The following is a 25,815-nucleotide window of genomic DNA, read 5'->3' as shown; positions in this document are numbered from 1 at the left end:
AGGTCCCTGTCTGACCACCCTGTATAATGAGGAGATAAAGGTTACTAGGGCAAAATCTATTAGATTAGTAACTGTTTTAATAAAGAAAATTATTCATGTCTCTTGTGTCATGGACAACTATTAATTCAATTAACCTTCCCTCACAGGAATTACTTAAAGAAACGTTTTAGTAAGTCTTCGTCTGTAAGTCAACCCCTTCACTAACTGTTCTGAATTGTTTATCCTGCCTCTTCCATATCCGACTCAACCCTTCTCCCTTCCATATATAGTGCAGTTCACTGGGAATCTTTGCAGCTCCTTGGAAATCCTTCTGACATTTTGTGAACGATGAGCTCAGTATGCATCATTGCCTCAACATGCAATTAGATCATAACTAGAGGCTGTTAAGGGACAAGTGACATCCATAAAACATTAAATTACAGTCTTCTGTTGGTATTCAAGTTGTACCTGTCTTGCCAGGACATTCAACTTGAATCCAGAAGAGGGTCAATAAACAACAAATCAGGAACCTGAGTGGGTTGTTGTTGTTCTAAACCATGTTTAGCCATGTATTAGTCATCTAACTACTCTGGTAAATATCAATCATTTTAATAGTCATGTCTTTTAAGATAGCTTCAGATGCAAACCTCCTGGGTTTAATCATGTCTTATGCTGTTTGTTTTTATCTTTGAAAAATATTTTCATCAATTAAAGGTCTTATTGATAACATTATTATGTAGACAAATAATTTTAAATATTACGAATACGAATATATATATATATATAAAAAGAAAACTACATCCACATAGCTTTTAGAAAAGTGATGAATAGAAGTACGGCCTTTCCTGAAAAATTAATCATTTAAAAAATGTTGGCGGGTCCAAAATTAATGTTTTGTTTAGGCTTGAGAGCCAACAGTATAACAATGTTGGTATCATGTGGTATCTCTGTGTCGTCAGTTAGTGTGGAAAAAGTGCCTGGCAACAACTTGTTGTGAAGTAAATGCAATGGAACGGGGAATGGCGAATGCGTCATCTAGTGGCTGAATGTTATCAATGTTATCATAGGCACCTTTAATTTTATCTAATGCTAAGGTGAGAAACAATATGTCTGGGTAATAGTGAAGGAGTCAAATATCAAATACATACTACTGATCACATAGCAGTCACACTGCTATATATACTGAAAATGTGACAGTATTTAGAGGATGAATGTTGGTGCTTTAGAAGATATTTATACACAAATTTTGAGATGTGATAAATTACAGCTACTTTACACTGCAGGTCATTTAATTCACCTGTGTAATGCATCCTCTGGGGTAAAGAACAATGTTTATGCAAGAGAGTAAAGGATAAGTTCACAATTTCCAAGTCTGTCTTAGAATAACAGTTTGGTGCCAATTAGGCTGCACGGTTATGGCCAAAATGATAATCAGGATTATTTTTATCAATATTGACAACAGTCTGAAAAAAATTCTGAAAAAAATGTCTAAAAGAAAGTTTGAAAAATGTCTAAAAACAAAGTCTAAAAAAATATCCGTAAAAAAAGTCTGAAAAAAGTCTAAAAAAAAATCTGAAAAAAAGTCTGAAAATTGTCTGAAAAAAAAGTCTAAAAAAAAATTTGAGAAATGCTGGAAAAAAAGACTCTGAAAAATATCTGAAAAAAAGACTGAAAAAATGTCCGTAAAAAAAAAAAGTCTGAAACAAGTCTGAAAAAAAAAAAAAAAAAAAAAAAAAATCATGTTGTGCTACATTTCTGCTAATGTACAAATCTTTGCATCAAAATTATGTTTTTATACACAGTGCATCTCCTAGAAGCAAGATAAAATTGCACCAAAACTTTGGGGCTTGTGAGTTGTCCGTGTTTTCATCTTACAACTTTAACCCTTTCACAATGTGTTCTCAGTTCATGAAAGTTAAAATTTATATTATTGAAATTAAAACCTTTTTGGTCGCCTAAAAATGTCTTATTCAGCATTCGGCTGTGTTTAGCTCCAGCCTCTCGTGTCACTTACGGCTGAAAGAAACCATGATGGCGACAGCTTAAAACCAAGATGGCGACAGCCAAAACCCAAGATGGCGAAGGCCAAAAAATCAATATGGAAACGGCCAAAATGCCGAACTCGAGGCTTCAAAACCGCAGTCCACAAACCAATGGGTGATGTCACGGTGATTACGTCCACTTCTATACAGTCTGTGGGCGTGACAGCTCCCCAAAAGTAAAGGCAAAATGGAGCTCACGTTCATTTAATTAAGCCAAAATCATGATTGTGATTAATATTCGATTAATTGTGCAGCCCTAGTGCCAATGTGAACATTTACACAGTTTCTTTTTACTGTAATCATTCCTCTTGTTTATGCAAGAGCTCCCTCCCTAAAGCGCTTCCAATGTGATAGGGGAACAAACTTAACAGCCCTCGTTCTGTGCAAAATTGTGAACCTTGAACACAAACAAAATCCCAGACAGTATCTCGTCTGGTATGACAATATCAGTAATGAATTATTGCATTGCACAGTGTCAAGTAACTCTGCTTAATGGGCTAAGGAGAAAGGGTCCAACCGCCAGACATAGATCTATATCAACAACATTTTCTATACAGTACAAGACCCTCCATTTAGTATCATAGCAACCAGTGAACTCAACATGGCACCTATTGTAATTCTAAAACTAGCTAAGCTGAGCGCCAGACATAATTATATCTCTCCTCAACCAATCACAGAAGCCTGAGCCATAAATAACAGACTGCTCCCCTACAGAGCACCAGTCTGTGCCGAAAAGTCAACAAACACTTTCTCCAGTAGCGGCTCTTCTCGCTCACTACTGGATCCGTCGTGCTCAGAGGAGGACAAACAGAGGGGGGAGAGCGACAGAGGCCTATAAGTTTACAAAAAGGAAAGAGCGGGAGAGATAGAGAGAGTGGAGAGGAAAAGAAAAACAAATGTAGCCTATGATTACTGAGTCATAATGAAGGCTGTTGGATGGGACTGTGGCTATAAGCTATGTCATTAAAGATAGTGCCGAGTGGCTGGAAAACCTACAGGACTCTATTTGAAACACTGGCAGGCTGGACGACAACGACGCACAGCACGAGATTTAAAAAGTCTTCAAAGTTATTACAACATTTCACAAATATTACACTGGTAATCTCAATAGCAGAAGCTCTCTTGTAAGTGGTAAGGGCTCCGCTTTAAAACCTTATTACCCTGTGTGTGCTTCTGCCAGACAGCTACCGCAGCACTCTGCGAAACAGCTTAGTCCCCGGGGCCTTATATTTAGACTTTACGACCAATATTGAATTCTGACCTAAGATATTTTCACCGGGGTGATTTAAGACGTCACCTCGACGGGGCAACAAGTTACGGCCGCAATTACGTTCAGATCACATCGCATCACATGACTGGGAGAGGACATTGGTACATTTGTTCCCTGTGGGTGATGAGAGATGGGATTGGGGATGAGTCTGCACGTAAGACATGTTTCAAAGTAACAGAACACTTGTTTTACTTAAGGGATTTGACTATTTATCCAACCTCTTAATGTCACGTCATCATTGTTAATGTGGTGATAGGTCACAATGACAAAATGGACACAAAATGACTAAGCAATTTCTTTAGTTAATGTCTCGTTTTTTAACTTGCTGCAAGGTTTTTCAAAACAGTTTTTTTTAAGGAATGTGACCTTATTTACAGAGATGCTAATGCATCAAAATATCGTGTCACATATCTCCTGAGATATATAAACATGACAAGATAGAGTAAGACATCCTTGGCATGTATCACATAATAAAAGCAGATGTGTCCAACAGTTCACCCGCCCTCCTATGCTATTTGTTTTATCTAGCGCCTCTCATACAAGGAGGTGATACTTTCTAGACTTCGGTGTGACATATCCAGTGTGTCATAATGTCATCCTTATTTGTGGATATAAATCTTACGTAAGTGCACATCTTGATTAGGATTAGGTCATATCGGCCTTTTGTAATGAGTGTTTCAGACAGTCATATCATATGTTGCCATGATGGAGTTAACTCCCTGGCAACAAATACAGTCTTTTCCACTTTGAGGACATTTTTGGGGAAACAAAAGCACTGCATACTTGTCATTTTTCAGATTTTATGCCAGATTCAGAGCACAGTATTGGAGCACAACCTCAGCCTTGACTGTGATTTTAAGATTTTAAGATCATCATTTTTATATGATGTTATGTAGAGGATCTTCAGATACCTTAAACATAATATTATGTATGCAAAGCTGAAGGACAAAAGTATTCCTGTAGCGGTGAGGAGACTGTGTGTGATGCTACCGGCAGAACAGTCTGACCCCTCTCTCAGCTCCCAGGACGTTTTCTTCAAGCCTCCCTATTGGGATTCTGGTAGCCTACATTCTCTGCTTCAAGGTCAGCAGCAGTGGCAAATTAAATTACTTGTCCTGTTTTGTGGTGTTGGCGCCGGGTCAACAGCAACTTGGCTAAAATGATGAGTGCGGGATTCTGAAGGGAGCCGCCGCATTTGTCCCGAGCCTCTGGTGTCATGTTAGCAAAGCAAGTCGCAGCGATAAAAAAGAGCTGAAATCAAAAGCAGTGTATTAAATTCTGCCTCTGTAATCACTTGCAAAAAAAAAATCAATTACCTCTGCTTTCAAATGCACCACTTTATACTGTTGTCCTTTGGGTTTACCCTGCTGCTTGGAGGATGTCATGTGCTTGCTAGACTACATTAGGCCCAATTTGTTGAACTCACACCACAGCACACGCCACCTGCTGGGAACCTTGGGTGTGATATGTGGCAAACAAAAGTAAATGTTAAATACATTGTGTATTAATGCTGTTGTTATTGCAGTTGTAAGTGATGACTTTGTGTGTGCCCAACCACAATAACATCACAGTTAATTTAACATCACTTTACAAAGACATCTTTCACTCAGCAGAGTCTTCATTTCCACAGCCACAATACATTTCTGTCATGTAGGCTGTCAGCATCTTGTCTTAGATGTCTCTACAGCAGCATTGCAGAGTTTATCTCTCGGTTGCTGAGGGGGTTGTTATCAGCAGACAAACAGCTTACACACCGCACAGTGGAATGGGAGGAACGTAGAGTTTGTAAAGTGGTGTCAAAACACGACACAAGCAAACAGACAACTTGTTATTAAGCTACACTCGGCTGCTCAAACGTTGTGCCACAGAGGTCTGTTTGCAATGTCACAAAGTGAGGTTATAGGACAAATCATCACCAGATATTATAGTTGTGTTTTATGTGACTGCCTCTGTAGGATGAAGTAATGTGTAATTTGCTCATGATATCAAATTTGCTCCACCTTCGCAATAACACTAACTTCTGAACACACACACTGGGGTTTTAGCTGTAGCACTTCCTGTGCGAAAACAACAGTTTACGTGACACATTTCTTGTTGTCAATATCAGAGAGGACCTGAAAAAAAGCAATCATGCCTTTAGTCATCTCATACATCCACAACCCTATAGTAGTTGTAGGAGGCCTCTTGCTAAGTGTAAGCTGCATTCAACTTCGTATATCATAAGATAGACTCACGAGCAGCAAAGTTGAAAACACTGATAGTGACAATCAGAAGCACCCACTGGGGATGTGTATAACTACAAGAGAAGATGCAGGTTTAAGGTTTAAGTTTAAGCATTATATAAAAACTACAAAGCCTCCTGGTTGAATTCAGAATAATGAATCAACAAATAATGTGTGATACTATCCATCTGCCAAGATGATATGGCAAAAAAAACTCATTGCATCTTTGCAGTATTAAGATCTTTTGTATTTGTCAGCATAGATGACATTATGCATCCAGTACTACCTTTATGAGCACATCCCCTCAGTGAATCAACTGTTCTTGTTCTTAACATGTTTTGTATGTCCATGACATACATAAGGCAATCTAAAGCAAACCTAGTGATATGGAAGGTGTGATATAAAGGTGTACTATAAGAGTGTGTTCAGTACGCGTTGAGACATCACTGTTAGTTGTAGCCAGATGTCCTACAGACTTGAGCATTTCAACTAGAAGAGGTCAGTGAAACATTGCTTTTCTGCTTGGTGTTAGATTACTCTTTAAGCATGATGCTGCGACTTTACTAGACACTAGAGAGCAGCAGAGTAGCACCAAACAGACGCTCACTGACTCATACTCTCTCCTCTAAATACTGCATGTATGATGCATAGTTGTTCTTACTATGAAACAACCTCATACATTGAATATGTACAAGTATACATACATAAACACAAACATACATTGCAGCAGTGATCAAGTTATTCATTACACTTTTGTTCATTGTGGTATGAATTTAACTGTGTGTGTGTGCAGTTTTTAGATTTGTGTGAATGCAGTAAGGCTGTCTGCATGAGCCCTGAAAAGAGGATATTGTTGTGGAAACTGAGAGGTCTGTTTTGATATACCTCAAAATCTGGCGGCTTCTATGTCTGTTTTGTTCACACTGCAGAAGTAGTCTGAGTTTAAAGGAGAAGCAGCTCACCCTTGACTAAGGCTACGCCTCTCCCAAGTACCTATTGTTGCTTTACGTTGACAGAGTAGATGAATATTTAACAGGAGGAGGGAAAGTGGTAGGCATCAGATCACTAGGAAGAAAATAACACTCTCTCTATCATGTGACCAGACTATCAATGGTCTGATGACAGACTAGATTGCTGCTTTTGATTGGCTGCTTATTTCTTTGTCGGCCCAATGTTGAGCTTTAATATCAACTTTGAATGAAAAAAGATATAGGCTACATGTAGACTGTACTGTAGGTGTCTACAGGTAAGTTAGGCAATACTAGACTGTGTGTTTACAGGTCAGATGGAGTCGTGTGGTGGGCTGTGTGCCTCTAAGAGAGATGCTGGCAGGGTGGAAAAATGTGCGGTTAGCACCATGGACAGTGGACAGAGGCTTAATCAGGTGATCAGGGCGATGCGGATGGAAATTAAAAAGCTGGAGCTGGAGAACATGGGCCTGAGGAGGACTGCTGGAGCTAATCTCCGAAAGAATGCAACAGTTCCCATCATGACACCACAATGCAGAGGTAAATGTACTATTATTAGCACTATGTACACTGTAAACTATTGTCATGTAGATTAACAGTAAAATACTGGCAGTAGGGTTGTCAGTAGTTCAAAGTTAATTTTACAGTAGTAAAATCTAATTTACAATATGCTACTGTAATAATACCATGTGCAGAATTACAGTACATTGCTGTATTTTCTTGATTTTACAGTAGACTATCGGCAGCAGGGTTGCCAGTACATTACTGTTTTTTTTACAGTTTGCTTACTGTAAACTTAAGGTTATTACTGTTATAATACAATGTACTAAAACATGGCAGCAGGCCAGGGTAGCCAGTAAAATACAGGAGGTCTTTCCTACCAGTGGCCATCAGACTATATAACTCCTCCCCCTTCTGCAGGAAGGACAGCTGAAAACACCGGACACTGACAACAACAATATATCAATATCATGTGCAATACTAACTTTTTCCATTCTCATGTTTAATATCACTGTTCATTGTGTGCAATATTAATGTCATCATGTGCAATATTACTTCTTTTCTCATCACATGCAATATTACTTTTTCTGGGTTTTTTTAGCTTACATTACCTTTTTTTATTTTACTTATCTTATTTACTAATTTTACTAAATGTATCTTACTTAATTGTTATTCTTTTAGGCACCGGTGCTAGAAATAGTACTTTTCTTTTTATACACTTGAACTTGTTGTAATTTTGTTATAGTTTGTGCAATCTCTGGCATAAGAATTTCCTTATTATTTTAATAAGAGTTCTATCTTATCTTATCTTATCTTATCTTATGGCTACAGACTGCAGACTGTAAAATGTACAAAGGCTATGTGATAATTAATTTTGAGTTTTTGTGGCTTTTCACTGTACTCTAGGTAGGTAGGTCTAATATTCTGATAGCCTAATAGTTGTTATTCCCATTTTGCCTTTAAATGAATATCCTTAAATGTGAGTGTCTTGCTTTTTTATTATAGGAGTACCATGGACTCACCCATTTGATTTGATGTTATATTTCCTTATTTCTCTCATTCAGAGAGCGTCGTCATGACAGTGAGAAGATACTCCATCTTCCAGCCGTTGGTCAACCATCGGAATGGGCAGTTGGACAATGATAAGCGTTGGACTGGAAAACAGCAAAGATGAAAATTACTAATTAGTAATGTACTTTTATTAGTAATAAAAGACACAGAGGGGTCGTGTAACGTGTAACCAGCTATTACATACATCTTAGTCACCAGGCAAAGAATATGATAGCTTTTTGCATCTCTCTTAGCTAGACGACTTATACTTCTTAAATGGAAGGAGAAGTATCCTCCAACCTTTAGGATGTGGTTTAAAGATCTCATACATCATTTGGTACAGGAGAATATTCGCTATACTACAAGAGGGTGTGCTCAGAAATGTTATGCTATATGGATACCTTTTTGAATCTACATAGAAAAAATGGATACCACTGACTTTGAAGTTTTAGACTGCTGACCTCATATTAAATATAATTCATAACTTATACTTAGGTTTTGTTTGTTTTTTAATTTTATTTATTATTATTATTTTTAATTTACTTATCTTTTGTGTTTTTGGTCCTTTCCTTTTTCCTTTTTTTATATGTTTCGTTTATGTTTCTATCTGATTTAATTAATTTATATGTATAAATGTAATTGTTTATGAAATTAATTCTGCTTAGTTAATGGTGCAGTAATATTGTTATGGGGGGAGGGTATAATTTGTCTATACAATTATTTATGTGATTGTTTATACAATTATACAATTGTTTATACAATCACAGAAATAATTGTACAAACAATTATACAATTATTTCTGTGATTTATACAATCACGGAAATAATCGTATAAATCACAGAAATAATTGTATAATTGTTTATACAATTATTTCTGTGATTGTATAAATAATTGTATAATTCTATAAACAATTATACAATTATTTCTGTGATTTATACAATCACAGAAATAATTGTATAAATCACAGAAATAATTGTATAATTGTTTATACAATTATTTCTGTGATTTATACAATCATAGAAATAATTGTATAAATCACAGAAATAATTGTATAAATCACAGAAATAATTGTATAAATCACAGAAATAATTGTAAAAATCACAGAAATAATTGTATAATTATTTATACAATTATTTCTGTGATTGTATAAACAATTGTATAATTCTATAAACAATTATACAATTATTTCTGTGATTTATACAATCACAGAAATAATTGTATAAATCACAGAAATAATTGTATAAATCACAGAAATAATTGTATAATTGTTTATACAATTATTTCTGTGATTTATTGGTTTTTATACAGAATACCAATAAAAAGACTTTGAACTAAAATTACCAGCTATTGGGATGATGGCCTGGCCTAAGGGAAGGGATATAGCCTAACGTTAGCATTAACTCTATTTTGGCATTCAGAACAAAATAGTGTCACCAAATAAAGTTTTTTTCTGCCCTCAATCCTTTTCAAGTTGAACAAGTTGTTTTGTAAATAAAAGTCATTAAATACTTACATCTTTTCGTCGAAATATGAATATTAAAATGTGACAGTGTGTTATCAACCTGTGGAATGCACCTGTCAGTATATTACTCAACTCTCGCGAGATTTCGGCGTTGCGCAGTGAGCAGAGTACAGCCGTCCGCCATCACTGCATACAAGCTAACATTAGCCCAAAAAAACAACCCACAGAGAAGAGAAGAAGAGAAGAGAGAGAGAGCAGAGTGACAACAACATAACAGACATACAAGAGACCGACCTAATTCCTGCTGAAAGGAGGGGGGAGGTCACTGAGTTCCCCTTAAAGCCGCTTTCCTTTAGGCGTAGAAAACAAACCAGCCTTTCATGTAGTCTCTTTAAGTCAACTTTTAGAAACGAAAGTCGTTCTAACTTAATCATGTCCAACCTCAAAGGCGGCACCAAGAAGGACACCAAGATGAGGATACGAGCCTTTCCTGTAAGTATTTGCCTATGAGACTCCTCCAGTAGCTAACTAGCTGGTGAAACGAGAACAACATGTCATTGTCATCAGGTCGGTTTATTTTAACGTTAGCTAGCGTTGGTTTGAAAATGCTAACGACATGAGCTAACGTTAGTTAGCATGTGAAGGGAAACTTCCTCTGTAGACCTGTTAGCTGGCTAAGCTAAGTAGCCTAGCAGGCCCTGATGATGCTAGCTAGGTGAGCTAACTTGACGCTAGCTAAGTTGCAGTCAAGTAACGTTATCTATGGTAACGGCTGGCTGTTGCTGTGTGTACCACGCAGTATGGCCGTTATATAACTACATTAACATGTTAGTGCTAGCTTTAGTGAGAGCTAATGCAACTTCAGCATAACGTGAGACTACAGTAAACATGGTCATTTGAGTAGTTAATGTTGTTGACGTCAACCACAGCAACCTACTACTAGTAGTGCTACTGTCACACAACGATTTCACCCAACATCCCATGATCAAAGGATGTGAAATACATTTGTCTGTGCATCCTTGATGCAATTTACACCTCAAGTGCAACTACCTTTGTTAAGTATTTGTTTTAAAGCACTGACCAGAAATGGCAACTGTGAATCTCGTTGCTTTCTATTCTATCACTGGGTTTAATTACATATTCACCCACTCAATTAATCTCTGTTATGAGGCACAGTTGTGGGATATGCAGTCTAGTCTTAAACCTTAAGTTGCATAGCCCTTGCTTGCAACATCCTTCCATTCCTTGTGTGACGTGAGACTACAGTAAACATGGTAAATTTGAGTAGTTAATGTTGTTGACGTGAACCCAGCAACCTACTACTAGTAGTGCTACTTTCACACAACGATTTCACCCAACATCCCATGATCAAAGGATGTGAAATACATTTGTCTGTGCATCTTTGATGCAATTTACACCTCAAGTGCAACTACCTTTGTTTAGTCTTGTCAGGTATTTGTTTTAAAGCACTGACCAGAAATGGCAACTGTGAATCTCGTTGCTTTCTATTCTATCACTGGGCTTAATTACATATTCACCCACTCAATTAATCTCTGTTATGAGGCACAGTTGTGGGATATGCAGTCTAGTCTTAAACCTTAAGTTGCATAGCCCTTGCTTGCAACATCCTTCCATTCCTTGTGTGACGTGAGACTACAGTAAACATGGTAAATTTTGAGTAGTTAATGTTGTTGACGTGAACCCAGCAACCTACTACTAGTAGTGCTACTGTCACACAACGATTTAACCCAACAACCGTGAGCTTAATTACATATTCACCCACTCAATTAATCTCTGTTATGAGGCACAGTCGTCAAGTCAAGTCAAATTTATTTCTATCGCACATATAAAACAACATGAGCTGACCCAAAGAGCTTTACAGACATAGGCAGAATAAAAACAGGTCAACAGAGCAGACCACAAAATCTCACACATCCAAAGACAGAGACCAAGATCAAATCCATGAGTAAAAGACTGTTATAATGAGCATTATGAAAGGCCAATTAGTACTGTAGTCTCACAGTATAACGTGAGTCTACAGTAAACATGGTCATTTGAGTAGTTAATGTTGTTGACGTCAACCACAGCAACCTACTACTAGTAGTGCTACTGTCACACAACGATTTCACCCAACATCCCATGATCAAAGGATGTGAAATACATTTGTCTGTGCATCTTTGATGCAATTTACACCTCAAGTGCAACTACCTTTGTTTAGTCTTGTCAGGTATTTGTTTTAAAGCACTGACCAGAAATGGCAACTGTGAATCTCGTTGCTTTCTATTCTATCACAGGGCTTAATTACATATTCACCCACTCAATTAATCTCTGTTATGAGGCACAGTTGTGGGATATGCAGTCTAGTCTTAAACCTTAAGTTGCATAGCCCTTGCTTGCAACATCCTTCCATTCCTTGTGTGACGTGAGACTACAGTAAACATGGTAAATTTTGAGTAGTTAATGTTGTTGACGTGAACCCAGCAACCTACTACTAGTAGTGCTACTGTCACACAACGATTTAACCCAACAACCGTGAGCTTAATTACATATTCACCCACTCAATTAATCTCTGTTATGAGGCACAGTCGTCAAGTCAAGTCAAATTTATTTCTATCGCACATATAAAACAACATGAGCTGACCCAAAGAGCTTTACAGACAGGCAGAATAAAAACAGGTCAACAGAGCAGACCACAAAATCTCACACATCCAAAGACAGAGACCAAGATCAAATCCATGAGTAAAAGACTTTTATAATGAGCATTATGAAAGGCCAATTAGTACTGTAGTCTCACAGTATAACGTGAGTCTACAGTAAACATGGTCATTTGAGTAGTTAATGTTGTTGACGTCAACCACAGCAACCTACTACTAGTAGTGCTACTGTCACACAACGATTTCACCCAACATCCCATGATCAAAGGATGTGAAATACATTTGTCTGTGCATCTTTGATGCAATTTACACCTCAAGTGCAACTACCTTTGTTTAGTCTTGTCAGGTATTTGTTTTAAAGCACTGACCAGAAATGGCAACTGTGAATCTCGTTGCTTTCTATTCTATCACAGGGCTTAATTACATATTCACCCACTCAATTAATCTCTGTTATGAGGCACAGTTGTGGGATATGCAGTCTAGTCTTAAACCTTAAGTTGCATAGCCCTTGCTTGCAACATCCTTCCATTCCTTGTGTGACGTGAGACTACAGTAAACATGGTAAATTTTGAGTAGTTAATGTTGTTGACGTGAACCCAGCAACCTACTACTAGTAGTGCTACTGTCACACAACGATTTAACCCAACAACCGTGAGCTTAATTACATATTCACCCACTCAATTAATCTCTGTTATGAGGCACAGTCGTCAAGTCAAGTCAAATTTATTTCTATCGCACATATAAAACAACATGAGCTGACCCAAAGAGCTTTACAGACAGGCAGAATAAAAACAGGTCAACAGAGCAGACCACAAAATCTCACACATCCAAAGACAGAGACCAAGATCAAATCCATGAGTAAAAGACTGTTATAATGAGCATTATGAAAGGCCAATTAGTACTGTAGTCTCACAGTATAACGTGAGTCTACAGTAAACATGGTCATTTGAGTAGTTAATGTTGTTGACGTCAACCACAGCAACCTACTACTAGTAGTGCTACTGTCACACAACGATTTCACCCAACATCCCATGATCAAAGGATGTGAAATACATTTGTCTGTGCATCTTTGATGCAATTTACACCTCAAGTGCAACTACCTTTGTTTAGTCTTGTCAGGTATTTGTTTTAAAGCACTGACCAGAAATGGCAACTGTGAATCTCGTTGCTTTCTATTCTATCACTGGGCTTAATTACATATTCACCCACTCAATTAATGTCTGTTATGAGGCACAGTTGTGGGATATGCAGTCTTGTCTTAAACCCTAAGTTGCATAACCCTTGCTTGCATTCCTTGTGTGACGTGAGACTACAGTAAATATGGTAAATTTTGAGTAGTTAATGTTGTTGACGTCAACCACAGCAACCTACTACTAGTAGTGCTACTGTCACACAACGATTTCACCCAACATCCCATGATCAAAGGATGTGAGATACATTTGTCTGTGCAATATATCCTTGATGCAATTTACACCTCAAGTGCAACTACCTTTTAAGTATTTGTTTTAAAGCACTGACCAGAAATGGCAACTGTGAATCTCGTTGCTTTCTATTCTATCACTGGGCTTAATTACATATTCACCCACTCAATTAATCTCTGTTATGAGGCACAGTTGTGGGATATGCAGTCTTGTCTTAAACCCTAAGTTGCATAGCCCTTGTTTGCATTCCTTGTGTGACTTGAGACTACAGAAAACATGGTCAATGTGAGTAGTTAATGTTGTTGACGTCAACCACAGCAACCTACTACTAGTAGTGCTACTGTCACACAACGATTTCACCCAACATCCCATGATCAAAGGATGTGAAATACATTTGTCTGTGCATCCTTGATGCAATTTACACCTCAAGTGCAACTACCTTTGTTTAGTATTGTCAAGTATTTGTTTTAAAGCACTGACCAGAAATGGCAACGGTGAATCCCGTTGCTTTCTATTCTATCACTGGGCTTAATTACATATTCACCCACTCAATTAATCTCTGTTATGAGGCACAGTTGTGGGATATGCAGTCTTGTCTTAAACCCTAAGTTGCATAGCCCTTGCTTGCAACATCCTTCCATTCCTTGTGTGACGTGAGACTACAGTAAACATGGTCAATTTGAGTAGTTAATGTTGTTGACGTTAACCACAGCAACCTACTACTAGTAGTGCTACTGTCACACAACAATTTCACCCAACATCCCATGATCAAAGGATGTGAAATACATTTGTCTGTGCACTATATCCTTGATGCAATTTAAACCTCAAGTGCAACTACCTTTGTTTAGTCTTGTCAAGTATTTGTTTTAAAGCACTGACCAGAAATGGCAACTGTGAATCTCGTTGCTTTCTATTCTATCACTGGGCTTAATTACATATTCACCCACTCAATTAATCTCTGTTATGAGGCACAGTTGTGGGATATGCAGTCTTGTCTTAAAACCTAAGTTTCATAGCCCTTGCTTGCAACATCCTTCCATTCCTTGTGTGACGTGAGACTACAGTAAACATGGTAAATTTGAGTAGTTAATGTTGTTGACGTGAATCCAGCAACCTACTGCTAGCGTTAGTGCTACTGTCTACACAACGATTTCACCAACATCCATGAGCTTAATTACATATTCACCCACTCAATTAATCTCGGTTATGAGAGCATAGTTGTCAAGTCAAATGTATTTCTATAGCACATTTTTATTATTATTGTCCTTTATTTAACCAGGTTAATCCCATTGAGATCAAAGATCTCTTTTACAAGGGAGACCTGGCCAAGATAGCAGCAAGACCGTTATAGTGAAAGTAACAGACAACACATAAATTAATAAACATTTTTAATAAAAATCCATGAGTAAAAGACTGTTATAATGAGCATTATGAAAGGCCAATTAGTAATCACAATTCAAGTACATTCAAAAGCCAAAGAAAAGAGGTGGGTCTTGAGCTGTGCTTTGAAAGACTCTGTAGAGGGAGCAGATCTGATGTGGAGAGGCAGTTTGTTCCACAGACTACGGCCCACAACTGAGAAGTTGTGGGATATGCAGTCTTGTCTTAAACCCTAAGTTGCATAGCCCTTGCAACATCCTTCCATTCCTTGCTGAGATCGTTTGTGTGTGAAGCCCAGGCTTTTTCTTCTGTTGGATATTATCCAGGGTTATGAGTGGGTGTCTGGCAGAATGAGTCAGTGAGTAGATGAGTGAGTGAACACAGTTAATCCTTCCTCAAATATTGAGTTTACATGCAAGTGCAAGACCAGCCCATTAGACCAGAATGGAGCCACTACCGGGTGGTCTTAGTCAATATAATAATAAACTTGAATCCAGGGATCAATATTAATTGATCCCATTACAGCTCTTGTATTTGCTGTAGTTATTGAGACATGCTCATCTTGTTGTCTGAAAACTCTGACTAATAATTTGATTTGAACTGGAATTTGAGCAGGTCAGCTGTCAAGCTACAGTTACTTTTCACTAGATGCAACTACCCAACAACTTTTTCTATTCCGATAAAGTTTCTATTGATTAATGATCTGAATCCAGTGCTCTTTCCCCCAAATGTAAAATCTGTAGCATGGATCTAATCAGAAATCACTTTTATGTAAAGTAACATGAGGCTAAAAATTGAGATGGTGGCCAACGTGACTCAATCAGTGTAAGTGATGTAAGCTGAAACACTGAATTTTATAATGTCATTGACAAGAAAATTGTATTTAATGTGAATCAGTCACATCTTGATGACACCCACTCGTCTTCCCTTCAGGCCAGGTTCTGATCAGGTTCTCGTCTGATGAGTATATATGGTGACATGCCCAGAAAGGGACTCCTACTAGGACATGGTAATTTGGCAGAAATCGCAATATATCATGATAAAAATTAGGGCTGTTCCGAATACCATATTTTAAGCTTCGAAGCTTTGGTGAGAAATATTCAAAGGTATTCGAAGCTTCGCAGAGCAGCGCGGTGCAGCAGGCTGTCTGTCTCCATCTCCCCTGTTTCATTGCCGCACTACAGTACACACACGCACCTCTATACACAACAAACAGCGATATCCGTCTGAGAAGAACTAATAATAAATAAAAAAGACACCTGAAGGTAAATTGTGGTTAGAAGTATTTTATTTTCAGTATTAAAGTGTAACACATCAAAGGTGGTAAAGAGGTTTGACACTTCACTGCTGCTTCTCTACCTTCTCTCCATTCTCTGTACAGCTTTGGTGGTACAGTTTGGGATAAATGTTAACACCTATGGACTTTATGTCTTGTTTTACTGACTTTAATTACCTTTTTCAATCCTTCGTCATGGACACCGCCATCATGTTTGGTTACTTCTTTGCTGGAGTCAAGCAGCACTTACTTTGTCTTTAGGATTGTAAAGCTTTTCATGCATTGTGGTCAAGACGATGACACAGTCTTCATGGGCTCAGGTCTTCAACACAATATGAAATGCATATTGTTTTCTTTCTGTTGAATAGCCTATTGATAGCCAAAATATCACCACACTGCCAATATTGCTGTGACGCCTGCTTCTTGGATGCTTGATTCCGTCAGTCCTTCCTTTTTTTCTTTCCTCTATTTTTGCCTGCAGCAACCAAACCAAAAGTATTGGATTTTGTATCACAACCTAAACAATACCATGTGCGACTTTGTCTAACTTTCTCCTTGCTACTTCCTTAATTGGTTTGTTATGGCTCCATTTCTGCCACATGATTTACAGAAATTACATCAACAATGGATCTCTCTGTTGCTGTTGATATGACTACACAAGTATAAAATGGTGATTTGATCATCGCTTTCTGTCAATCAAAGTTATAGCTCCTATGCTGCTGCATTGAGATGCTTACTCAAATTGCTATTATATGATTACGAAGTTCTCTGACAGCAGGAAGAATCATCCGGGCATCACCTGCATCGTATCACAGATGGATTTGTATGTTTACATTCCTGCTACACTCTAGGACGCAAGCTTTACTGTGAAAGTCATCAATCAAACATCTGTGCTTTCAAAAAGCTATATCTTCCCTGTCCACACTGCAAGGTAGAAATTGCTTGCTTAGTGAGGAAGTGTTTATGTGTGTTTGTGTGTGTATATATTAGGGCTGTCAATCAATTCAAATATTTAATCATGATTAATCACATGATTGTCCATAATTAATTGCGATTAATCACCCATTTTTTTATCTGTTCAAAATTCAAAATGTACTTTAAAGGGAGATTTGTCAATTATTTAACACACAAAATCACAAATATGCTGCTTTATGCAAATGTATGCATATATTTATTATTGGAAATCGATTAACAACACAGAGCAATGACAGATATTGTCCAGAAACCCTCAGAGGTACTACATTTAGCATAAAGAATATGCTCAAATCATAACATGGAAAACTCAAGACCAACAGCTGTCAGTGTCAGTGTGCTGACTTGATTATGACTTGCCCCAAACTGCATGTGATTATCATTAAGTGGGCATGTCTTCTAGTTTTATATGATGCTACTATCTTCACTCTAGCATTAAAACTGAGCCTGCTACAACTTCGCAAGTGGCGTTAATGTGTTAAAAAAATCGGTGGCGTGAAAATGAATTTGCGCTAACGCGTTATCCCGTTAACTTTGACAGCCCTAGTATATATATATACTGGACCTGTATTATGCATAGTGTTGTCAAAAATATCGGAGTATCGATACATATCGATACTGAATATTTGAAATGGTTTCAATACTAATTTTCCGCAGTATCAATACACAGGTACCAACTGCACTTTCGGCACTCTCTTCTCTCCAACAGCGAGTTGACACACACCGCTATTTATCTTTTAGTAAAAGTTGTCAATGTTGTGTCAATTTTTTCCCGCGGTATCGAAAATTATATAGAATATCAATGTTTTTCAAGGTATTGTATCAAAGTTATAAATTCCAGTATCGTGACAACACTAATTATGCGTATGGATCTTTTTTACAAGTGGTCTACTATTTTGTATTTAATTGTACTGAAAAGAATGACCCTTGACATTACTGTCATCTACTTATACCATGTGGAGATAATGAAGAATAGACATTTTTCATGTAAGCACACTTTCATCTTTCTGTCCCACCTAGATGACAATGGATGAGAAGTATGTGAACAACATCTGGGACCTTCTAAAGAATGCCATCCAGGAGATTCAGAGGAAGAACAACAGTGGGTTAAGCTTTGAGGAGCTGTACAGGAACGCCTACACCATGGTGCTCCACAAGCATGGGGAGAAGCTCTACACAGGCCTGAGGGAGGTCGTCACAGAGCACCTCATCAACAAAGTAAAGAAACATTTTTCCTCTCTAATGCTGCTCTTTTTTTTGAAAATCATTAACAAAAGAAATATGAAAAAATTTAGATAATCAGTGATAATTAATTACCGTTGTGTCTTTTTGTTTTAACTTTACATTCTTAGGAATACTGTCAGTCATAGATACTTTCTTAAAAAGACAAACAAATATGTGTGAAACTTTTAACAGCAAAGAACATGCTTGAAGGATATCTGATATTGACAACAAAATAAACAAGCTAATACACCCGTCTTTTACCAAGCTTAACACACAAATGGACTGTGAATGGATACTCCATTTTTATTCCGCTATGATGCCCAAAGCTGTTCTCCCCTCTCCCCCATAAATCATTTCACATGTGACCCGATGTTCATCAGTCACACCAGAAATAACTTGATGTGACCTCAATTCTGTCAATCTGTTTGTGTTTTCAGGTACGAGAAGATGTCTTAAACTCTCTAAATAATAACTTTCTGCAAACACTGAATCAGGCCTGGAATGACCATCAGACTGCCATGGTTATGATCAGAGACATCCTCATGTACATGGTAAATAGGCTGTTGTGCTCACTTGTCATTCTCATTTTGTATAAATCGTTCTGTAATTGTATTAACAATATTATTTTTTTTAATTATGAATTCCTGTGCAATAATCTTTAACAATTCACAATGCAGTGTGTGGCTGTTATTTGTTTGTTTTTTTGTCAATGGGACCAGAATTTCTATGTTAGTGCTATGGGTTGCCTCGGCAAGTGGATTATGGTGCTTGTTCCATCGTGAATAATTTTGTGCTTTTGAAGAAATGGCCTTTTGTTTGGCCAACCGTCACCTACATCCTATTCTGGACTTTGTAAGGTGCTATTTTATTTGTGCTCCTAACAATGAGCCTCTGTTGCTGTTTATATTTGTTTTGTTGGAAAACTGGCAGAGCTAGTTGATTTACTTGAGCAGCAAGTCCAAAATGTTTGTGGGGGTGTGTGAGTGAGTGAGTGAGCCCTCGAGATAGGCACAAGTGAAAGCTAAACAATGGCAAAGTCAGTACAGAGACTGCACAGCTCTCCTGGGGTTCTTTTGTTCTGCACTCTCCTTTTTCCTGTCCTGGCCTTACCCCGGACAGTTGGCTTTTCCGGCGTTTAACTACGGCAGACTCGTCACGTCTGTGCAATGAGAGACGCCTGCTGTTTTTACTTGCCTGCTGACCTCTAGAGGAGAGCCAGACAGATGCAGCAAGTGTGACTCTGCTTTTCTCACCTGGTGTTTTACCTTTTTGGAAGCCACTGCCTCTCTTTAGGCCCTGGAGACATTATTTATTTGTCTAGGAGAGGTAGGGTGATTGTACATTTTTACGTAGTACTCATTCATTTTAATGCTGAGCATAAACCAGTGGCATAGTGGAGGATATACGCAGGTATACAGGGTATACTAGAGATGTTCCAACACCATTTTTTTCCTTCCTGATTACTGATTCCGATGAACTTGCAGTATCGACTGATACCGAGTACCGATCCGAAACCAGCTTGATGAATTTAATATCTTTGTGGCTTTTGGGCTCTCTTTGTGGAATTTCCTTGTCGTTGAAATGCGTTTTTTTCCTTGTGCCTTGGTGAAGTCGTTGCGCTCTGTCGCAAACACAGGAGAGGCATCAGAAAGCCAAACCCCATAAGCTCATAAAACAGGCTTCTGGAAATTGGCAGAACTAAAAGTAAACGCTCTTTCACACAAATTAAAAACACAAAATGGCCATGCAAATCACATTAAGATACCATGTAATATCCTGGAAGTTAGTTGTCTAGTAGAAACCACCTCCTCTAATTTCACACCGGCTAATATTTGTCATTCTAGACGTTTGTAATGTCAAATCTTGTTACTGAGTGGCATTGTAAATATTTTATCACCCACATCCCCCTTGAATATTTATGCTCTCTGGAAGGGGCTTATGTCGTAACTTTGTTTTCTGGGAATAAATCAGACACCTGCCAGTCCTTTCTTCTGATGCTCTAAGGACCTTATAAAAGCTTTGCACCCCGTCAGTGGGATTGTATAGTGTATAATGAAAGGTTTGCTGGCATATCCACTTTGAATCACACTAGTTTTACCTGTGCTTTTAAAGTAATTGAATCGGTTTGGGCCTTAGTATTACTTTCCAATCCATACGTACAATATTCAATGCCTTTTTCACCCCGTTCTCTCTCTCGTCTCTCAGGACCGGGTCTATGTTCAACAGAACAATGTGGAGAATGTGTACAACCTCGGCCTCATCATATTCAGGGACCAGGTGGTGCGCTACGGATGCATTCGAGACCACCTACGGCAGACGTTACTGGACATGATTGCTCGTGAGAGGAAGGGAGAGGTTGTAGACAGGTATGCAGAAGTACTACTTCACTACTTGATCTGAAGGATCCCATATGCCCCATATTTTGGTTGAATTAGAACAATTCAGTGACGCACAGTTTCCTACATATCTGTCCTGATCTTATGTTTCAACTTTATGCACAATCATGCGTTTACTTTTTGTTGCTTATTTTTTTAGTAAAACTTATTGTTGCAATGTATTATTTTCTGAAAATATTTTTTTAATAATTGCTAATATAGAAGCTTCACCTTTCTTTTTATCGTCCATTGCAGGGGCGCCATCAGAAACGCCTGCCAGATGCTGATGATTCTCGGCCTGGACGGCAGGTCTGTTTATGAGGAGGACTTTGAGGGTCCTTTCTTAGATATGTCAGCAGAATTCTTCCAGGTAAGACTGTGATCAGTTCTTGATGTCTTTATGTGTTTTTTGTAACCACTGAAAATGTTTGTAATAAAACAAACACACGCTATCTGCTCTTTTCAGATGGAGAGCCAAAAGTTCCTAGCAGAAAACAGTGCCAGTGTCTACATTAAGAAGGTAGAGGCCAGAATCAATGAAGAGATCGAGCGAGTGATGCACTGCCTGGACAAGTCTACAGAGGAGCCCATCGTCAAGGTGGTGGAAAGGGAGCTCATCTCTAAACACATGAAGACCATTGTGGAGATGGAGAACTCTGGCCTCGTCCATATGCTCAAGAACGGCAAGACAGAAGGTAAGATCTTTGCCTGTATGATGAAAGCATTGCATTTTTATCTCAAAATTAAGAATCGCAAATCTTTTTTTTTTTTTTCAGCCTTTCCTCAACAGTTTCTGTTTGTTTCTCATATTTTTTTCCCCACCATGTCTCCCTCTCAGACCTGGCATGCATGTACAAGCTGTTCAGTCGTGTGCCAAATGGCCTGAAAACGATGTGCGAGTGTATGAGCTCTTACTTGAGGGAGCAAGGCAAAGCTCTGGTGTCAGAAGAGGGAGAGGGCAAGAACCCTGTCGACTATATCCAGGTATGCTTGTTGAACAATGAGTCCAAAAACACATCTTTATGTCCCAAGACACTTGGCAAGCCCTACTTAAAATTGTGAATGAGAGAGAAATGTGTCGTTATAGATTATAGCACCTCTTTGTAATTACCTCCTCCTCAACAGGGCCTGCTAGACCTGAAGACACGATTCGATCGTTTCCTCCTCGAGTCTTTCAACAATGACAGACTCTTCAAACAAACCATCGCAGGAGACTTTGAGTACTTCCTCAACCTCAACTCCCGTTCACCAGAGTACCTATCGCTCTTTATTGATGACAAGCTCAAGAAGGGTGTCAAAGGGGTATGTAGCTTCTTCAACGCAAAGCAAATATTTTTATACTCTGCGAGAAAATATTTTTTTGCGTGTCCTGTACTTTGCCTCATTCTTTTTCGCCCTGTTGTGTTTGACCAGTTGACAGAACAGGAGGTAGAGTCGATCCTTGACAAGGCCATGGTGTTGTTCCGGTTTATGCAAGAGAAGGATGTGTTTGAAAGGTACTACAAGCAGCATCTGGGCCGCAGGCTCCTCAGCAACAAGAGTGTCTCAGACGATTCAGAGAAGAACATGATCTCTAAGCTCAAGGTAAACGAATGAGAACGTTTTGGTAACAGGTGTATATCTACTGTACTGTTCTTTCTTCCTCTCTGCTCATGTTGCCCTTCTAAATCCACGTCAGCAGTTACAACTCTTCTGTCTTTCTCCTTTACAGACAGAATGTGGCTGTCAGTTCACCTCGAAACTGGAAGGGATGTTCAGAGACATGAGCATCTCTAACACTACCATGGATGAGTTCAGGCAACACATACAAACCACGTCGGTAAGGCAGTCGGACGCTTTTTCAGAGATACAAAACACAAATTATTCTAAACAAGGCACACGTAAAAAAAGTACAGTTCATGATCCGTTTGTTTGGAAGAATATTTTAGGGTGCTTTCACAAGCCATAGTCCGTTTGACTAGTCCGAATCAGAATGAAATTGATACGTGTGGTATGTTTTCTATCTAGTCAAACGTCGGGCTTCTGCAGAAGTCCAGGTCAGTCCTCTCCCACTCATGTTAAAGATGCTATTGATAACACAGCCCGTAATCCCCTGCGTTTTGGTTCACTTCCTGCAATTGGGTCGGATTATGTTCTCACTGCAATCGAACTGCACTAGGGTTCGCTTGGAAACTGTCCGAGACCACCTCTCACAAGCGGTCTCGGACTGGTTGTTTTGGTCCGCACCAGAGTACAATTACTGCGTTCACAACTGTCCAAACGAACCACACCAGAGTTCGATTAAAACAGACTAAATGTTGGCTTGTGAAAGTGCCCCTAAAACACAGGATTGGAAGTGAGTCTTTAATCATTAATACATCAGAATGTTTGTGTACCAGTTATTGAGTTATTGAGATGTAATAACTGTTCAGTCATGTTATGTCAAAATGTATTTTGAAAGAGATTCTTAAAAAACTACCATGCATGTCTTTCAGGCGTCTCTAAGTGGTGTGGACCTCACAGTAAGAGTCCTCACTACTGGCTACTGGCCTACACAGTCGGCAACACCTAAATGCACCATCCCTCCCTCTCCCAGACACGCCTTTGAAGTCTTTAGAAGGTAATGCTCTTAAATTCAATGTTTTACTACATACACAGGGAGGCTCAGTGTCGTTCTGTGTGGTTTCTAAAGGTCCTGGCTTGTATTTGACAGGTTTTACCTCGCTAAGCACAGTGGTAGGCAGCTCACACTGCAGCACCATATGGGCGGGGCAGACCTAAACGCAACTTTCTACGGAACTATTAAAAAGGTAGACGCATAATGCCATTTGCCCCTTTTATTGTGAAACCACATCATTCAAGTTACAATGTTGTTGTTTAGTATCATTTGTAAGTTTGGAGTTTCAATTCACCTTTCTGTTTTACTTGTACTGCAGGAGGATGGCTCAGAGGTGGGTGTGGGAGGCGCTCAGGTGACGGGCTCTAACACCCGGAAGCACATACTGCAGGTCTCCACCTTCCAGATGACCATCCTCATGCTCTTCAACAACAGAGAAAAGTGCACTTTCGAGGTGGGGACACAGTGAAGCACCTTTATTTAGCTATCTTAATCTCCCATTAGATCTCTTTGTCTTTGTAGAGGTTATTTGACTGTATGATTTGCATGCGTCCTTCAAAGTGAGCACAGAATTTTTACAATAGTTTGTGTCCCTCTTTTTATTTTTCTTCAAACCGTATCACTCATTCTGTCCCCGCCTACAGGAGATCCAGCAGGAGACAGATATTCCTGAGCGGGAGTTAGTGCGAGCGTTGCAGTCTTTGGCCTGTGGGAAGCCGACACAGAGAGTTCTCACCAAGGAGCCAAAGTCTAAGGAGATTGAGAGCGGCCACGTGTTTACAGTTAATGATCAGTTTACTTCCAAACTGCACAGAGTCAAAATACAGACAGGTGGGCAAAGTTTCTGTACAAAACACACACCTAACTTCTGGGCAAGCTTTTGTACAACACAGCGTGCTGTATTTTTGATCAGAGGGTTTCATTTCTGGAAATCTGAAACATGATACTGTGGACGTTGTCATGGCAACTTAAAATCAGTTGCTGTCCAGAGTGATGAGACTGAGGCAACAAACACAATCTTCGTTCTTTCTATACTCCTATTCATAATTTTTAACACATAGTAGTTATTTAGCAGTCAGTAACTACAGTTTCAGTAACTTTGTATGCAGCAGTAGATACATATTTAGCTCAGAATATGACCAGAAAATCCCAATATTATGTTGCAGCCTTTCAGAAATATGGATAATGACATCCTCTGTTCAAAAATACACTGTGACATGGAACTGGGGTGGGACTCTTCCTTTCTACTGATATAAAACCTTGAGAGATTTTCTACGTTTTCTCCTTTAACCTCATCTTGTCCCTTTTTATACCATTTTTCCCAGTTGCTGCTAAACAAGGGGAATCAGACCCTGAAAGGAAAGAGACGCGGCAGAAAGTGGATGATGACAGGAAGCATGAGATTGAGGCAGCCATCGTCCGAATCATGAAGTCGAGGAAGAAGATGCAGCACAATGTCCTGGTGGCGGAGGTAAGGTACTCCACAAGAGAATAAACATTTTGGTCTGTTTCACTTTAAAGGAATACTTAGAACAGGCCGAGTAATTGATATATAAATGGTCATTTTGTGGGTGAAGTATTCATAAATCAAAGCAATTTGAATCCAGTAATTTTCCATCTTCTCCACTTCTTGATTCCAAAGTATTTTCGGTGTGACACCATGTTCTGCAGAGAAATGAATTCATGTTGAAAAGGTGCAGTTTTCTTACATGTTGTGACTTTGTGTCTTCAGGTAACTCAGCAGCTCCGGGCACGTTTTCTTCCGAGCCCTGTCGTAATTAAAAAGCGTATAGAAGGACTAATAGAAAGAGAATACTTGGCAAGGACGCCAGAAGATCGCAAAGTGTACACCTACGTTGCATAGAAGATGAACTGTGGAGGAGAGGAGGAAGAGACTGGACGGGGGGGGGATGGGATTTGTTTGTTTTCTTTGGACTGTTGTTACGCATGGACTGGAAGTTTCTTTTAAAGACAAATGCTGGGAACCTGATTCATCCTCCCTTACAAAAACACAGTAAACACACAGTAAACGGGGAATAAAATGTCGGCGCAGAAATAAAATCCATCAAAACTTGTAGGTGATTTTTAAATCAGGCCCAGTCTTCCTATTCCCTGTGAGTTTTAACATGGATGGATCCAGCTTCAAGCTTTTCACTGTTTTACCCTTGTAGAGATCAAACTTGCAAAGAATCCCTTGGGAAAATGTGAATGCACCACATTATTTTTTTGTTTCAATACTGTATAAAAATAATAAAATTATTAAAAACAGCAAATGTGGATTGTTACAAAACCAAAATAAAAATAAGTATTGATGCTCTGTAGTTTTTCACAGAAATGCTCTGCTCATCTGCTCAGCTACATTTGACTTTCACAAACTTATCCTCATTGTGATTTTCACATTGCAGTCAGTATGAAAACATCTG

The 25,815-nt window shown here is 38.7% G+C and overlaps 1 protein-coding gene across 2 annotated transcripts; it reads left to right on the top strand.

Annotated features, from left to right (window-relative positions):
- Positions 1 to 9,642: 9,642 nt before the first annotated feature.
- Positions 9,643 to 25,713, top strand: LOC119498208 (cullin-3-like). Of its 2 annotated transcripts, none has more exons than XM_037786827.1 (16): positions 9,643 to 9,986; positions 18,218 to 18,415; positions 18,859 to 18,972; positions 20,627 to 20,787; positions 21,052 to 21,166; positions 21,263 to 21,491; positions 21,635 to 21,780; positions 21,922 to 22,098; positions 22,210 to 22,380; positions 22,508 to 22,615; positions 23,271 to 23,395; positions 23,489 to 23,585; positions 23,709 to 23,846; positions 24,037 to 24,223; positions 24,718 to 24,863; positions 25,125 to 25,713. In XM_037786827.1, exons 1-16 carry the CDS (start codon positions 9,927 to 9,929, stop codon positions 25,254 to 25,256), a joined length of 2,304 nt encoding a protein of 767 aa, XP_037642755.1. In that variant the 5' UTR covers positions 9,643 to 9,926; the 3' UTR covers positions 25,257 to 25,713. The 2 variants fall into 2 exon arrangements, with proteins under 2 accessions (XP_037642755.1, XP_037642756.1); XM_037786828.1 differs by having other exon boundaries at positions 9,644 to 9,986; positions 23,712 to 23,846.
- Positions 25,714 to 25,815: the final 102 nt, after the last annotated feature.

The sequence above is a fragment of the Sebastes umbrosus genome, chromosome 12, assembly GCF_015220745.1.
Source record: "Sebastes umbrosus isolate fSebUmb1 chromosome 12, fSebUmb1.pri, whole genome shotgun sequence".
NCBI classification, from domain to species: Eukaryota; Metazoa; Chordata; class Actinopteri; order Perciformes; family Sebastidae; genus Sebastes; species Sebastes umbrosus.
Note: the sequence above shows the minus strand (reverse complement) of the source record. Positions and strands in the feature narration are given on the sequence as shown.

Excerpts from the sequence above, each read along its gene's own strand:
- LOC119498208 (XM_037786827.1), top strand. The coding sequence starts at position 9,927 with ATGTCCAACCTCAAAGGCGGCACCAAGAAGGACACCAAGATGAGGATA. Across the intron at positions 9,987-18,217 it reads TGAGGATACGAGCCTTTCCT|ATGACAATGGATGAGAAGTA; the intron begins GTAAGTATTTGC and ends TGTCCCACCTAG. Across the intron at positions 23,586-23,708 it reads TCTACGGAACTATTAAAAAG|CAGGAGGATGGCTCAGAGGT; the intron begins GTAGACGCATAA and ends TTACTTGTACTG.